Source organism: Calidris pugnax, unplaced genomic scaffold (assembly GCF_001431845.1).
Source record: "Calidris pugnax isolate Ruff unplaced genomic scaffold, ASM143184v1 scaffold103, whole genome shotgun sequence".
NCBI lineage: Eukaryota > Metazoa > Chordata > Aves > Charadriiformes > Scolopacidae > Calidris > Calidris pugnax.
Window position 1 is genome coordinate 4,059,716 of NW_015090990.1, and position 17,422 is coordinate 4,077,137.

Genomic DNA, 17,422 nt, shown 5'->3' on the forward strand with positions numbered 1-17,422 from the left:
CTTAATGGCAAAAATACTGGTACAGTCTGACTGAAGCTTTGGCTAATCTACTCATACTATGATAGCAACTGGCTTTGTACAGTCATTTGGGTATACACGAGTTGCAGAAACAAACACTAGCCAAAACTTCATTAAATTTGTTTACCTTTAATATGGATAAATCTAGAAACAGGTTATACCACGCCTCAAAGAAAAAACAAATAAATCATGCTCTCGTGATACATCCCGCTGCGTAGACGACAGAATGCTGCAGGTTTCAGTGAGAAGGGATCAGTAATGAAGATGTGACTAATGCTCAAACTGTGAAACTCTTCTGGCCAAGAACCTCCCTCCTCCCCAGTACAGGATAGTTGAATTTAATTTTCAATTCTTATTACCATGGCACTTTAAGAATAATGATCTTAATAACTCCATCCATGATAATTTAAACCTCCATGCTGTGTATATTGAAATACTGGTAACAACATTTTTGGAAACATACCGTATTTTGGCCTGCCTATCTCAATAAGCCCAGAAAACTGATATTATATTCCTAAGAAGTATGTTTCCATGCCAACTTCCAACTTCTATTTGGATTTTTAATATCTGAGAGTCTTGTATTGATAAATCATTTATATTTTAATAACGAATAGCAGCTAATTCTACTGGAATATTTTTCTGGGTAACAACTTGCTGTAATTTTTGAGATATTGCTGTAAAAAGCAGAAGGATTCAATATACTGAGATATACAGCACTAGCACTGTCTGCCGAGAGCAAACATTGTGTTGCATAAATGACCTCAGAATTAACATTATATTAATCCAGCTGCCCTTTATCCCGCAGTAGACTGTTTTACCTCCTACATAACGCTTTGCTCACACAAGGCATTAGAACTCCAAACTAATATTAGACAGTTCTTCCTCATTCTTCTCACCTGGAATCGGAGGGTACATGGAAATTTTTGTAGGGTAATAATGACCAACTGTCCCACGGTGCCTCTGTTAGCCTCCTGTATGACTTCTACAAAGCCTTCCATATTCATTTTCACCCATAGTAAATTAGAAAACCCAGCACATCTCTCTCATGAAAAAGCAAACAGCTTCTTCTCCTTTCCCTGACATACAGAGGTAAGAATTTTCTGAATTCAATTAGTGTTGTTTATTTATGACCTGAATCACTGATGTTTACTTTGTCTATGTGTAAAACAGTAAAATGCTAGAACAGCTGATCATTTCGCTTACAATGGGATAATTGGCATGTGTCAAGTAGCAATTACAGAGCATATATCTGAAACTGACATACTGATTGCATTAAATGCAAGTTGCTTGTAAACTGAAATGTATGATGCTCTAAAATTGAGCATTCTTAAGAGATTTTATATCAAAGTACAAAAAAGTGGTTCATGTCATTTCTCAGAATGTTGAACTGTCAATATCCCATATCGGGGACTACAGAGGACATCTATCAAAATTCCTTTTCAGTAAGCTTTGGATTGGGCTCAAGAAGAACAAAAAATGTGCATGATTAGTATTTTAATTTATTGTTCAAAATAAAGTAACTTTGGGGTTAGAAACACTGTTCTAAACTACTAAATGCCTTACTCCTAATATAAAAACACTGAATGCTAATGTAATTTGAACTCTGAACTCTTTTTCAAATTTCCTTCTGTAGTGTCAAGCAAGTTTCCATACCCTTCTTAGTACAACTACCTAATACATTATTATTGGGCTTTTTTTTTTTTTTCAGTGAAACAAACGAGAAAAGTTCAAACACTAATGGAGCAACATCTTTGAGAAAGAACTTAACTAAATCATGCAGGTTTTAAATAAACAGAAATTATTTTAAAGATATATAATCGACATTAAAAGAACCTGACAAAGAGAAAATGAAAATTATACATGAAATGCAGCAGCAGCTACCTTAGCCATCAGCACAAGTTAGAGACTTTGTTTTGCAAGACACCACAGATCTCATTAAATTGCTGTGCTTCCTCAAACAAACACACTTTTGTTTTTAAGACCTTCATTTTCATGCTGTAGAGCATTAAGAGGCCACTTCATTAAAATGAAGCATTTTTGGAGAATTCATAGAACCAGAACTAGCAATTGATATAAATAAACATACGCTCCGATGAACCATTTCTGCTACTAAGTACTAAATACAAACCTGGTATGTGGAAACCGGAGAAGCAATATATGGCGTAATAGATGTCTGAGTGATCATTCTGTTTGCTGTAATACTGTAGGGTGACGGATAAAATCTAGAAAATGCAGAAATATTTATTAAGTGTCAGTTCTGTGCATCTTTCATAATGCAACCTTTTCTTTTTCTTACTGTAGTCTTATTTAACATACCCATTTTGTAAAGCAGCTGTGGTTGGATCATACGTGAGTGTCATTCCAGCCTTTAACAAAAAAAAAAGAAAGTGGAAAGAAAGAGTTGACAAAATTCATTCATTCTTATTGTAAATTACTCCTCTTTTTCTTTATTTGTATTATTTTTAACTGAAATTTTGTATTGAAATAGTTTATTACTATGAGTTAGGGACAGATTAATTGACAGAAGTAATTATATGGTGAAGAGAGTCGGCGATATTGGCTATGAATACAAGTTTCCAAGTTCCCAGCATGAGGAACAAAATGCAGTCTATGAAATACCTGGCTAAGAGAACATGTGTATGTTTAAGAGGCAGGGCATGAAGATGATTATGTTAGGGTGTTGCCTACAATATATTAACTACAAGAATAAATGGGGAGTGCTGTTTTTCAGAAGACACATTTGAATTTTCTTGTCTCATATAAATGAGGTGTCTAGGCTTGCTAACCACAGTAAGCCTGTGAAACTATTATCTTGAACATTAAAGATTTGTAAAGCTGTAACTAAAAAAAATAAATTAATGCTGCACTGCACTGGTATACTATTTTAATCTTATGGAAGCGATGTGCATTTCAATGCTGCATAAATCAAAGGATTATTTACTACATGTAAATAAAGTTATGTTCCATGTAGTTTTATAATATGAGAAACATCTCAGGCATATACCTGACCAAGCTGAAGGAGATTTTATTCTTCACTTTAATAAGGTAGGATTTAGTCTTTTACATTTTATCTTTTTTTCCTCCTAAGAAAGATACAGTTTAAGTATTTTTTTAGAGTTGCAAACTGTCAGGTAAGATTTGCTTGCACATTTTTAATATGCCAAAGAGCCAAGCCAAGAAGTCTCAATGCCTATCATTTTCATAAGTATTCATTATTGTACACCCACACTAGAGCTTGAAGGGAGGACTTACAAGTCTCACCTCGCCTTCTCTGTGCCATGCTCTTCCATTCTGTATATATTTATTCTGATTCTGTCTCTTTTTCTGTCCTCCATCAGCAAACTTGCACAATAAGGGTTCTGCAGGAACTGAGAAGAAAGAAGGAATATTAGTTGAAGGAGCGTTCTTACACAGCTGTTAAGCATTCCAAATGAGGTATGGTTTTTGGTTCTATTTCCCAATATGACAGTTAAATAACTTGGACTCGTACTACAGCATCAACAACTGTTCTGCATAGCACAAAGATAGCTACCACACACACACAGAGCATCTGGAATGCCTTATATCTTTGATTTTAAACTACCCCTCTAAAACCTGTTGGAAAGAAACATGGTCTTTATATTCTGAGGATGTGTCTGTTGGTCTGGGGATGAACGAGAACTGTCATCTGAAATTTGAGTATTGTCTCTTAGGAGGTACATCTAAGGAGGGTGGAGAATAAATCTGGCCAAAGGACTTTAATGTATTCCCCCCACCCCTTGGAGGTTTCAGTAATGTCCTAAAACTTAAATTGCTCTGCTCATCCAGAGCAGCCAGCAGTGCTGGCACAGTCAGTACCTCCACTTACGCTCACCGGCAGGGTGGAGCAGGCACCTTTATCTCCTGCCAGCTTGCGCTGAAAAAATGCCACAACTGTCCATTCCCTTTTTCTCTCTGCTCTATAAAGAGCACACAGTGCAACCAGAAATTCTTCAAGATTTTTCTTTTAGCTTTTCTTTTAGCTGTTATGAAATGGTATCACTGCACTTCTTCATCTTGTTCTTAGTATCAGTATTATTATTATTAGATAACATAATCCTGACACTGACTTCAATTTTTCATGTCAAAATTCAAGCAATGAAAAAGAAAAGTTTCCATAGTATTCTTTCCCTGTTACTAGCTTAAACTGCAATAGTTCCCGAGTACCTACGGCTAAAGCACAGCTCTGCTCCATCACACCCCACCCTCCCTAATCACAGGGTGGAAGCACTGTTATGACTTGGATGTGAATGCTTCTCTGCCAATAATTCCTGACACATGAGCTGTCTAAGCTTTAGCATGACACTCCTCCAGCCATTCTCTGTTTGGAAACACCTTCGTAAGACATGGATCTGAAAACGTGCAAGTTTCCAAATGCAGAGTAAACACATGGGGTGGGAGGGCCACCTGCAAAAAACCAACCCCAAGAAAAAGTTTAGCGTGTCCGTATCATGAAACAAAATCTATTTGTATAACCATGGCCAGTGCTGATGTGCTCTTCACTCTGTCTGCATTTATAAAAGATGGTTGGTATTAAAAACTTCAGAGACTTATAAACTGGGAAAGAGCTTGACACTTAAAATTTTGGCACAAAACTAGCATTAATGGCCAAGTCGTCCCTGGCTTTGAATGGCGTACCTTAAAACACCAGCTCTGGTTCTACTGCTTCCTGCACGATGCATCTTTCATCAGCCTGCTCTATAAAAGAGGGATGGACTGGGAGACAGAACTGGTGGGCGGTTCCCTGTCTCATCTCCTACATTGACCACACATCCATCAGAGACTTGTACCTCTCCTCCCCACACACTGTTATTCAGCAAATAACTTCAGTATCAGAGTCAGACTTTAGTATTAAACATGATAACTGAATTAATTTAAAATGTGTTATCTAAAAGGTACTGTATCAAGATGCTGATAGATAATATGATGTTACTCTACAAAAGCTAGATCCCAATATCCTTGGTCCTATCACACAGCATTTTAATCCTCATACAACTGCTGAAATAAGGGGAGTTAATCTCAGAAGATGTTGGTCAGTATGGATAAAAATTGTCAGGTTCTGGTCTGAAATTATTTTGACTCTGATTTTACACATTGAGAAAAAAAATCCATCAGAAAGTGAGAGTTGAGATCCTAATAAGGAAGTTAAAAGCCTTAAATGAAAAAAAATCTCTTCCCCAAGTTGAGTATATCTGGCTACTTATAAATTACTTCAAACCACCTAGTACTGTGGGAAGCATGTGTGTCTTCCAAAATACACACTATAAATTTTTGGATGAAGTCAAAAGAAACTGGCATGAGAACAGCTTATAAAGACATCAGAAAATACCTATAGGTTTCTAGCCCTGTGATTCTGTATTATAGCACTCACAGGTAGTAAATACTTTATTTAAAGCTGCATTATGCTTTCATTAAAAATCCCCATAGTACATTGTACAAAACTTTTCTGAAACATTTACTTGTGCTTACATTTCACATCATTGTCTCAAGATAAAGATATTTTTTTTAAAGTCAGAGTAAATTGTTCAACTGTTCGAATAAAATGTTCATAAAAATCTATTTTAATTTTTTTTTTCAGTAGATAACTGAAAACAGCTACATTTTAAACGATGAAATATTTTCTGTGGTGCACTGGAAAACACTCTCCTGAAAAATTTAAAAAAGGAAGAAAAAATGGAAAGAGCTATCAACATGTATTGGGTTTTGGGTATGTAACAGCCAAAACTTGCAGCAATGAAAAAAAAAAAAATTAATAGGCATTAATTTGTGGATTTGCCGGAACTTGGTGGTCCATCTTACTGAATACAGAGCTGGTCACAGGGACCATTGTTTTTCTGACCTTCCAGCTTCTCTTCCTCCTCACTGTGTCCATAAATGAAGCCAAACGCTGTATAAGCTCCAACTCACATTAAAAAAAAAACGAAGCAGACTATTTAATACCACCAGCTGCTGTGAGAAGGGTCTATAGCATTTGCCTTTCCTGATTCCCGTTCAAGATCTGAAAGCAATTGAAAGCCTAACTTCAATTTTTGGCTGCTTTTCTATACATGTGACCTTAGTACTACTGCATTCATTGCTTCAAGAACACAATGACTGATGGTCATCAGAGGGAGGTTCATGAGAAGGAGACAAACCTTCATGGGAGCCAAGTATGATGTATTGATACCCCTCCCACCAAAGAGTGAACATACCCCTTATTCTCTTCAAAATTAGATCTGAGTTTTATTTCTTCAGCTTACCTTTCCTCATATTTTTCACAGGTAAGATGCTCTCTCTTACACATACAAACATGCTTATAATAGATCTATACATAAATAAAAAACTCCAACAAGCCCTAAAGACCAGTCAAGTTATCTTTTTTTGTGGTTCAGGAAGGAAGGGAGAGTCATTTTTATTGTTTAATTGCTGGGAAATGTGCAGACCCAGTGATGAAGGGGATCATTAATCATTCAGTGACTTGTCTGCGTGTGAAAGACAGAGAGGCATAGTCTAAAAATTCAGAGTTGCATTCACAGCTAAGAGACAGCTGATATAAAAGGCTACGACTTACAGTGGATTTATGCTTCTGCAGCTAAGACACCACGTTTAAAATGCCCACTCTACTGACACTAAGTGAAAGCCAACAGACACTTTCAGTGGTTTGCAGATGTCTGTCGAGCTGCTGCTGAGGAGGCGTTCTGTAACCGGGAGCTTTCCTGTGCTTCAACAGCAGGTCACTGCTTTAAAACATGGCTGTGGAAAGTGCTGACCATCTCCTCCTGCCCTGAATCACCCTCCTCTAGGGCTAATGTTTTTACAGAAGAGACATGTGAATGCAATGTTAGTCCTGAGAGTAAATACTTCCCTGTCATCACATATTGTGCACGTGTGTACATTAGAATTCAGTCTTTATTTGTTCAGTGTCTACTCAAATACGTACCAGGTGACACTAGAACAAGAACAAAATTGATGTTCTTGTATTGGACTTTGTGCTTACACCCTTACTTTACATCGTTAATTTTACCAACTTTTCAATAAATGCTGTTTTCAGATATTAAAAAGTACAACAAAATAATAATAGTTTCAAAATACTATTCTTTTAATCAGCTTCAGTTAAACTGGATCTGCTTATTTTCTAGTGACAAAGCAGATGGTACTAATGAATTATAACATTAAAACATCACTTTATTCATTTTAATGTACAGTTAGAAATTTCTGCTCAAAACTGTGGGAATTAAAACAGAAGTTGTGCAACCCAATAACTCAAATATCGGTAGCTTTCTGTTTAAAGTGAAATAAAATATATACTTCTCACTGTTCTAATCTTCACTTAAATGCAGTGCTCAGGGTTACATTTCTTTAATAATTTACACAGGGTTTAATAATTTGTCACAGGAGTGTATTTTAAATGGTTTTAAGTAGTATTTTTTCTTTTCTATTTCAATATTGCATCTTAAAACTAAGCAGCAATTAAAAACTATGAGAATTAGAGCAGTAAAAGATTCTAATCTTTGATCTAATGGGTAAAATCTTGGTTCCTCTGCCTTCAGTGTGACAATCAGAAGTAACATCAGCACTATGACCTCTTGATACCCTTTAGCAGTGGCTTTCAGACTGTGGTTCATGGATTATTTCTAAAGGATCCGTGAAAGGTAACTAAGAAATGTGAGTTTATGGTCAAGCGGCTTTAATTTGCCATCTAGAGAGCTGCAGTATTGAATACTTTGTAAAAGTGAGCAAATAGAATAATCTCAAAAAATGACTGCCACAAGGTAACTACTGCACAGCTCCATTTTCACGCCTTTCCTGCAGTAGAAAGATGTTCAAGATCAGAATAACTTCAAACAGTAGCGTCTACCATACTGGGTGGACCTCTTCCTAGCCCAGAACACAGGAAGGAGCAGGACTCTCCCACCTGCCTTCAATTTCCTCCCTAAAACAGAACCTGAGTAACCAATATCTTTACCATGAGTGGGAAGAGGACAGCGGGTCATGGAAAAGCTCTGATTTATGGGTCATCACTATAACTCACCATCCTGAAGCAAAAATGGTATGGGCTGTTCAGCAAAAATGCTCTCTACCTTACACTCATTAAAACAAAAATCAAAGTTATTTTTCACTATTAGTAGTATTATATATATATATATAAAGTAGTAGTAAATAATCCATAAAGCCTATACAACAAGCATAAAACTTTAGCAGCTATTTAACTTCTGTGTATTTCATTTTAAATGTAAGAGACACAAATACAGTCAGACGTTACATATGCTACAGCACAACTGTTTTACGTAATTATTTATATAATTATTGTCATGTATCATCATGCAGCTACATGCTGCTGTGATAGGGAGGAGATGCCTTTCATGATTTGGCCCAGCACATCTTTTCTACAATTGTTATGGGTCCAACACAAGAAAAAAAACAGACACCAAACATTATGCTCCCCTCCCTAGGGAAGGGAGGCTGAGCATCCTGCTCTGTGAAGACCACGCATCTTCTGTGTCCTGGCTCCTTCTACTAGTCTGGTCTACACTTCCTCCAATTCACATCATGAGGTTCATGTTTCACAGGAGAATAGAAAAGCTTTAAATATCACATTATTCACTGAAAACAATAAAAAAGTAGGACTAAATGCAAAAGTTATTTCAAGATTACAGTAATCATGTAATAAACATACAGTTGAGGAATGAAGGAAATAAAAAAAAAATCAAAGTCCTGAGAGAAATGGACAGAAAGTCATAGTTCATAAACCAGAATAAACTACTACAATAACTTACATGACAAAAGTACAAACCCCAATCAGAGCAAATGGTGAAACTAATGCACCCCTCCTAGCAGTTCTAGGATTATACCAACTTGCAGTGCATTTGGAATTGTCCTCTGAGCTAACCTTCCTTCTTCCTGACTGAAGACAAACAAGGACACGCTAAATATTGAATATATTTCATTAAGTTAATATGGAGCAGAGAAATAAAGCCTGAATAGGTTGTTACACCTGGGTTCATCTTGCTGTGTATCGTCAATGCTCAGGCACTGGCTCAAGTCTACAGTCAAGGCTTTAGTGACCGCCCTGTGCTGCCCTCGGCCCTCTCAGATTCACAGAGGCTTTCCTGTTCTGTCTTCTCATGCTCCAGAGGAGGTTTCACCTATGCTTCCTATAACTGTGTTTAACCCATTCTTCCATGTAAACCCAAACTTAGTTAAAATAACAAAGCTGCATTATGAAAGCATGTTTTTGTTGAACAGATGTTCTTCCTCCCACACCTATTTCATTACAGGACGGTCTCTCCTACCCTCCTCATCCTGATAACGGTGTTTTCATAGCCAGCTCCTTTTGCTGATTTTAGCCAAGTTTCTAGGACACAATGTTTTAATTTAAACATAGTTCCAGTTCTACGATTTTATTTTGCATGTATTTGAACTTGCCCCTCCGTAACCCTGAAGGATGCTAATCTATTTCAAAACATTTTCCTAACTTTTGTTTATCCAAAAGCTTTCCCACTACATCCACTCCTCTCTGTGCAGGTCATCCAAGACCACAGTTGCCCCATGACTCTGCCCCACTTTTGGGCAGATTGCAGCATATTATTAGGCATAAGCTACATCCTCTAATAAGACTGCTTTATCGGACATGTGCTTGCTATGTGGCGAGGAACTCCAGGAAGAATTTGAACTCCTCCATAAAAATCTTTCCAAGGAGCAATACAACTTCACTGCACTGGCATGGAAAACTAGAGTTGGGGCTGTACCCTACACAACAAAATTAAGGGTCTTTAATAAACAAGGTTCTCATGACTCCCTTAAGCACCTACCCATTTGTCACATTTTCCATGGAGGGTGTGACTCATCTCACTTAACTGACTTTCAGACATTCAGAGTTATCTATTTCTGAGCGACTCATCTAGACACTCTTTGTAACCGCAAGGACAGCTGACAGCAAAGATACACTAGTCTCTGGAGGTGAGTGCTTTGTGCTTCTTTACCTATTTTAGACAGAGAGCCTAGACAACTACTAACCATTAAAGTCTGTGAGTTTGATTACATCTTGGGACCCCTCTAGTGTTCCATGTTCTGATAATCAGCAGTTCTGTGCAAATTCCTTGTCCCTAATTAAACACACTTTTCTGGTAAATGTTCTCCTCCACACTGCAGAAATCATTCTTACAATTCTGTGCAGCAACTTTCTATTTCTACCTGGTTGGACCTGATCATTTAAGGGTGCAAATGCAGCAACGGCCCACCAGAGAGAGAGCACGATTAGCAATGACATGCTTGACGGCTTGTTCATTGAGAACAGAATAATACAAATGAAAATAAAAGTTAGCAAACTGTAAAACACTAATAGGAGGTTCTGCTACAGTTGTTTTTTTACTGGCTCTAATTGAATAGAAACCCCTATATGTTAATTTGAACTCTTGGTTTCTCCAGACTTTTTTACTTTTAATTATGTCCAAGCCATAGCAGCTCTATAAAACTAATCACGGAGGGTGGATCAGAGCACAGCCAGCATTCAGAGAAAATCATTCCATGATCTCCTTGCCCCTAAAGGGATTTTCCATCTCATAAAACTCAGATTGCTAAATATATGAAATAGAAAAATAAATGTTACAGCCTCTACATATAAGAAAGTTTTAACTAAATAATCTCGGCAATCAATCCCAACGCAAAGGGCCTGCAAAAGCCAAACCAGGGAAGTCGAAACCCTGCATTAGATTAGTGTTGGTGAAGGGAGTGGCTTCCTGTGCTCTGAAGCAGCTTTCCATCCCTACCGCAGCACAGACTGCCTCAAACTGGTGTAATCTTTCAGGGAAGAGGGATGTATGTAGTTTTACTAAACAAGCCACATTCTTGTCTGCCTGCCGAGGGCTGCTTTCCTCTTCCTCAGTGTCAGGGTCTGGCTGCGGAGAACATTTCACCAGCAGGATAAAGGTGGCTTCAGCAACCACATCAACAATGTAATTTATAAAATTCCCACTTGGGATTCTCAATAAAATGGTTAGCGAAAGCTGCCTAGAATGTCAGGCATGTTTTCTTTCCCCCTTTATTGTCCCTTTTTTTTTTTCTCTTTAATTCTGCTGCTCTGAATTTCCTTTCCTCATTTTTAACTGTTTATGGAATATACATTTTGCCTCTCAGAAACAGTGCTGATAAAGCAGGCAGACTGATGAGGAACTTGGTGTGACAACAAAGTTGCACTATGCAACTTCTCTACGTTTTGTCTTGCACAATATTTCTAGAAATATAACTTTTCAACAACCTCCTTCCATCTTTCTGAAGAACCTCAAAGCCTACTTTGACTTGAGAGTCACAGCTCACCAGTGAATGAAAGTGCTTGGCATTAAGACACTGCTGCAGAATCTATTTTTTTCTAATCAGACCTTTTTTTGAAAATTACTTCAAAAAAAATCATCAACAGATGGCAAAAGCAGTCCATTTCTTGCCTCTTACTCCACGGACAATCAGCCAAATCCTGTTCTGTTCTGACACACATGCAACACATACTTGTCTCCTGACTTCAACTGGGATTATGTGGGATGTAAATTTGTGCGTAACTGGCTTAAGCCATCTTAGCTGCTTGTCTATCTGCTAGGAAAGAACACTACGAGATTCCTAGAAAAGGTTTACAGTAGAAAAGTGATACGCTGTGTTCCAAGTGAGCAAGTATTACAGTCATCCAACAAGACACAGTTTCATTTTAATAAGCCTGCCTCTGAATGAGAAGCCAGATACAGCAATCAGTGCAACAGGCTTCCAGTATGTAAGCAGCAACCCATTCATACATCTTGTTAGAAATACATGCAACATACCAGAAACTCCTGCTGGTGTCTTTATGAATTTTCCATTAAAATGAGCAATCACTGCTTCACATTTTTCTGTTGACTCCATTCTAAGAAAATAAAGAATAATTTGCATAAATTAAACACTCATCCAGATTCCCATGATGGTGATTTTTCTAAGCATATTTCTTGCTTTTCTCGCTTCACTTTTGTGGGTTGCTTTCCCGTGTGTGAGCAATAGAGAGGATGTCTTCCAAGAACACACAACTTTGGAAAGGTAAAACTAAACTCAGTTAACATCTGAGGCCAAGGTCAGTGCCAAACTGCAAATATAATACCCTTATTTACTTAGAAATTAGGCAGAACATGACTTGGACAGCTACAGTACAGAGTCTTGAAGGAAGCAGAAAGACTGATCCACCATCGTTCGTAACTGAATCCTTCGTGACCATGACACATGCAGCAAATGTCAGTGCCATTTTTGATAGAGGATTCCAGAGTGTCTGTCCAGTTTAAGAGTAATAAACTCAAAAATAAACATGCCTGACCACATGACCCAAACTGCCTTTGCAGTTTTTAGCTTACGCGACCCATCCCAACTAAACAATGTACCTGTCTCTTGTTTAATTGTCTCCAAGTTACCTTCAAAATAGGAGCCAATAACAGAATAGCTGTGATGGCTACTGAGAGTTTATCCAGCATCTTGAACAGGTTTGTGCACTTATGTTGTCAAAACCAGACTTAATAGACTGGGTGGACTACTGGTGAGTTAGTGCTAGCCTAGGAGTGGCTCCACAGGCTGCAGCGACACCCTCACATTGCAATGTAGGTGTTTCAGTCCTAACTGCCAGCTTGGACCAAGCTGCAATGGATGGCTGAGACATGCAAGTATAACAAACATTATTTTAAAAGAAGAACATATTTTGCAGCTATCTGCAAGATGATATTTCGAAAACCTTGAACAGAGATTTTCTTTTTATTTGTTCACTAAGTCCTGTAATTCACATCCACAAATCAGATCAACAGCCTCAGCAGTAAAGAAGCAGTACTAAAAACTTCTAAGTCTTGGCACCTCTTTAATTCTGATAGCCTTTCTGCACAGGCCAACAAAATATAGTCATAGACAACAAGCACAACCATCAAAATGGTTTTCTTCATGGTTTCAAAAATACCTTCTAGAGAATTTTCAGAAGTTCTGGATTGTTGGATCTGCATCAAAGAAATCTAATTTATTTTTTTTTGTCTCACATGAAACAAACAATATAATTTAGTTTCAGACTCAAGTCTGGACTTGAAAAAATATATTACCCCTTATTAACCTAATAAAATGCTCCCAAAGGCAAGAAATTAAAATATTTAATATCTACATGCTTTTCGGACAATTTTAACTTTAACTAATATTTATTCAAAAATGTTCCAATACCTACCTTGCAGAAGGGGAGAAATTCTGATTAGATATGACAACAACAGCTTAGTCTATAAATTATGTATAGCATACATATATGAATAAAAAACCCATGTATATAAAAATAACTTATTGTTTATGTATATAAATAAAACATATAATGTATAATATAGAACCTATTGATAAAATACTTACTTTAAAACTAATATCTTTTAATGTCTTCAATACAAGTAAGATTTTGGATACACACAAGCCTTTTGGACTTTTACATGCAATTCTAAAACCCTTTGGCTGTATTAGAATAAAAGCATTTCTAAAATACTGACTCAAGGTAGAGATGGTAAGCAAGTTTAGAGAGAAAAGACTGAATAAATTCATAATGCCTACTGAATTTTAGCTTGGGTGCTACAGGATTCTGCCCTTTATAGTATCAAAAAATGAAAGTTGCATTTAAGCAAGTATCAGTATTTTTCAAAATTAGTAAACAAAACCTTTGGATATATATAGTTTTGTACATCATCCAAAAACACACACATATATTCTCTGTATACCTGCACGCAGTTTACGTTCAAATGCTTATGCATATACTTATATGAAAAAAATACAAGTGTATGAATGAAATAAAAATGCCCAACTAAATTTACAACAAAAATATTACAAATACTTATTGATTTATTTGAAAGGGACAGAAATAAATTTTGATAGAAAACAAACTTGTTGGTTTTGCACTCTAAAATAAAGGAATATCATCCTATTATTTCTAATTTTGTTCCTTTATTATATGTTCTTGGAACTGGACAGTCCACCAAGCAAACAGATTGAGGAGGGTATTTAGAAAATAAAATAAAATAAAGAACCACAGCACTGTGAACTACCCATAGCCAACTCACAGGGAAACCAATCCTTGAAAATTTTGGCTTCATCAGGAGATATAATTTGTTCAATTCTTTTCTCTGCACTAATTTTAGATTCTGCCATTTGTTCAGATACAGAGCTATTGTAATATTGGCTGAACATCTGAATTACTGAAATTTGACTGTTGACAGAGATCTTACAACATATTTTCAGAATCCCAATTCTTTGCTCAAAGCATGCCTCTATTTTTGATGATAGAAATCTCCAATTTTGCCTCCAAAACCTCCAAGTTTTGACTGCCATACTCATTTTAGAGCAAGACTTGATGAGAGAGATAAAAATATTAGAAAGGCACAGAAAAGGCTTTGATTAAGAGACTCCAGAACAAATAACTGAATTAACTAGAGAAAAAGTAGACTGACGTGGACAGACTATTTGGGAGGTATCTATTAATTTATGAAAAATATTTGTTCTTGTTGATTTGGGAAAGATATTTGACCGACTTGTCACATATTTTACGGTGAGATTTACTGTGAGTGAGTAAAAATATTTTCTTTCCCAGATGACAACATGTTAATGAGCCAGAAAATTCAAAGGGCTGATGTTCAAAGGGCAATGGTGAGTCAATTTTCTCAGAGGAACTGACGAGGAAAAATAAAAAAAAAATGAGGGAGGAGGAAAGGTTCTTCCGTATGGTGTCCTGTCTCAAATTAAAGCCTTGAAAGCCAGAAACATCACACAAGTTTCTGTGAAGCACCTAATAACTCTTGCTTACTGGTTCAGGGATAGACGGGACAGGAGAAGTACAGAGAGGAGGAGGAAGCGACGGAGAGTGAACTCTTATTCTAGATCGTTGTCCAACAGGAGCAATAGATTCAGATTTAGCCATCTAAGCAAGATGAGACCCAGCCATATTCGCTTTACCAAAGGAAGAATTAACAAAACCATGCTGGTATCTCCATCTAGATCTCCCTTTTCTTTAAAAGCTTGATAATTTTCAATAATTTCTGCCTTTTCCTCCTAATCCCACCTTTTTATTTAAAAAAGGGAAAAAAGCTGCCAGCATGGTTAACACCACTGAAGTACCTTGCAAAGCCAACACCACGGCTTGTCCCACTGGAGTCCCGCAGTATCCTCGTAGAGATAACCTGCCCAAATGGTTTCAGCATGTTCTCAAGCTCCTGCTCATCCATTGAAAGCGGCAAATTGGAAATGTATAAGTTAGTCGGATCTTGTTCTTGTTGCTGAAAAAGAATTAAAAAACAACTGTTATTATTTTTACACTGAAAAGGTATTTTGAATATAAAATATAACAACAATTACATATAACTACTGCTACAGATTTTCACTTCTCAGGCCCCTTTCTAAAGGCTGCTCTTCCCTAGTATTAGTGGCCTCCATCTTCTGTCACTGTATACTGCATTCCTGAGAAAAGTTTCCCTCCTCCTATTACTGCTGACAACAACATTTTTAAGTGGAGATAAAGGTGAATAATTGACCAGTTTATAGGCCGTAGTATAACTTCATGTTTCAGATTTTTCTGAAAGAAAAAAAAGAGTCAAAAACAACATAAAGGAAAGAAATTAGCAGATAAGGACATACAAGACTGGTGGAAAGAGCTAAAAAAAAGTCAGATGTAAATTAAAAAGAGAAAATATTGCAATGACAATTTGAAAATAATATGGGGAAAAAAGGGGACAATGCATTTAAGAGTATGTACACTGCCAAAATATTACCACAAATATAGGCTGATACACACACAAGTGAGTGGGACACTGTCATCTTCTTCCACACATGAACATTTTTAAGTTTTTGTCAAACTTCTACATTATGCATTCAGACAACACAAAAATCTTCCAAAAGCTTTCTCTAGAAACAGAGAAAATAACAGAGGAGGGCAGCTAGAAGAGGAGCAATTAGGGAGGACACAAACGTAGTCACATCTTTGCCCTTCCCCTGACCTCAGGTACCTACTTTTTGTGATCTATGTATATACCACAAAATTCCATCTCAAACAAATAAACATTTTTGTTGAAATGGATCATTTCCAGTGTTTGTCTATAAATTCTCCAGCCGTGGTTAGGAAGCATCTCTTGCACCTCTCTCATACTGCTAATTGCTGGCCATGGTCCATGATGAAACACATTCTTAATCTACATAGTTCTATATGACTTGTCCCTTACAGTTGTGCAAAACCTTGATGTTGTCATTGTGGATCCTTATCTTAGGGATCTTAGCCTATGCAGGATGCATTATATTCCATAGAACTTTTTTGGCGTTAGGAATGGCATGACCTGAAACTAATACAATTTTGTTGGCACAGTCCTCAGTGTATTTTCGCTCTGTACAAGAGGGCTAACTGACAGGGAAGCTTGAATCAAACCAGAAAACAAAAAAAAACAAAACCACAGCACTTCCCTACTGGTATTAAAACATTTATTAAAGTGATTATACCTGTATGGGTGGTGATACCTTCTTATGCAGATTAGACATCAATTTGTTCTTAAGCTGCTCTTCTAAGTTCCATTGCTAGCACATTGCATAATTTAATAATTTGCTATACTGGATGTCACCTCTCAGCTAGGGTTGGTTTCCCCTGGCACAAAGAAAGAAAAGGAGCAGGGCCTGGGAAAGGAGGGGAGGTCGTGCCTTTCAGGCACAGAAATGAATTCTCGCGTTCCAAAAAATAATTAAACTTCAAAATGAAGCAGCAAATTCTGTGCTTATGGACCTTTACCCCAAATCTCACATTAATTTAGAAAGGGCTCCAAGTTTTCCGGAAAGATTTTTAAGAAACTTCAGCATCAAAGGACCTATAAAAGGGAAACGTGTTCCTATTACGTCCTTCTGATCAGCACACTATGCCACTGATAGGATCACAATCCTTAGCCACACTGAAATCCCACGTATCTTACAAAACACAAACTTCTCCATGTGCTCAGGTGTTATCCTAGTCAGTCCCTTCTACAGTCCATTACAAGGGGCATTGGACTATCATGTATGTTTTTCCTTGCATTTCCTAGTGGGAGTATGCATTGCCCCCTAAAACACTGAACCTATACAGTACAGACATTTGTGATTTAAATTATCTTCGAATCTTAGAACATCTGATTTCTCTGTCATATTAGAAAAACCAGTAGAAGGACACAAAAATACATTCACTGAGAGCCCAGAGTCGACATCAGTGTTCATTCCTGGGCAGTGTTCAACCATGATGGGAAAACCTGTTACAGTAGTTACATCTTTGACATACAGTTCACACTTCTTCCACTTTCACATTCTTAGAATTAGTTTGTTACACTTAGATTGTATTAACCAATTTGGTTTTGTACTTTCATATATAGAGGCTTACTTCCTTCTTTAATGAACA

General features: G+C 37.0%; 1 protein-coding gene across 3 annotated transcripts in view; it reads right to left on the minus strand.

Annotated features, from left to right (window-relative positions):
- RBMS1 (RNA binding motif, single stranded interacting protein 1) overlaps window positions 1-17,422 on the minus strand; it is a 160,207-nt gene that overhangs the window by 11,027 nt on the left and 131,758 nt on the right. For 2 of the 3 annotated variants that reach the window (XM_014954475.1, XM_014954477.1), the window contains exons 5-9: window positions 15,139-15,296; window positions 11,823-11,902; window positions 3,271-3,386; window positions 2,335-2,384; window positions 2,147-2,240 (exon numbers count right to left, since the gene is read on the minus strand). In XM_014954475.1, coding sequence (XP_014809961.1) covers window positions 2,147-2,240; window positions 2,335-2,384; window positions 3,271-3,386; window positions 11,823-11,902; window positions 15,139-15,296 — 498 coding nt within the window. The remainder of the gene's footprint in view (window positions 1-2,146; window positions 2,241-2,334; window positions 2,385-3,270; window positions 3,387-11,822; window positions 11,903-15,138; window positions 15,297-17,422) is intronic. The other variant, XM_014954476.1, reaches the window with a different exon arrangement.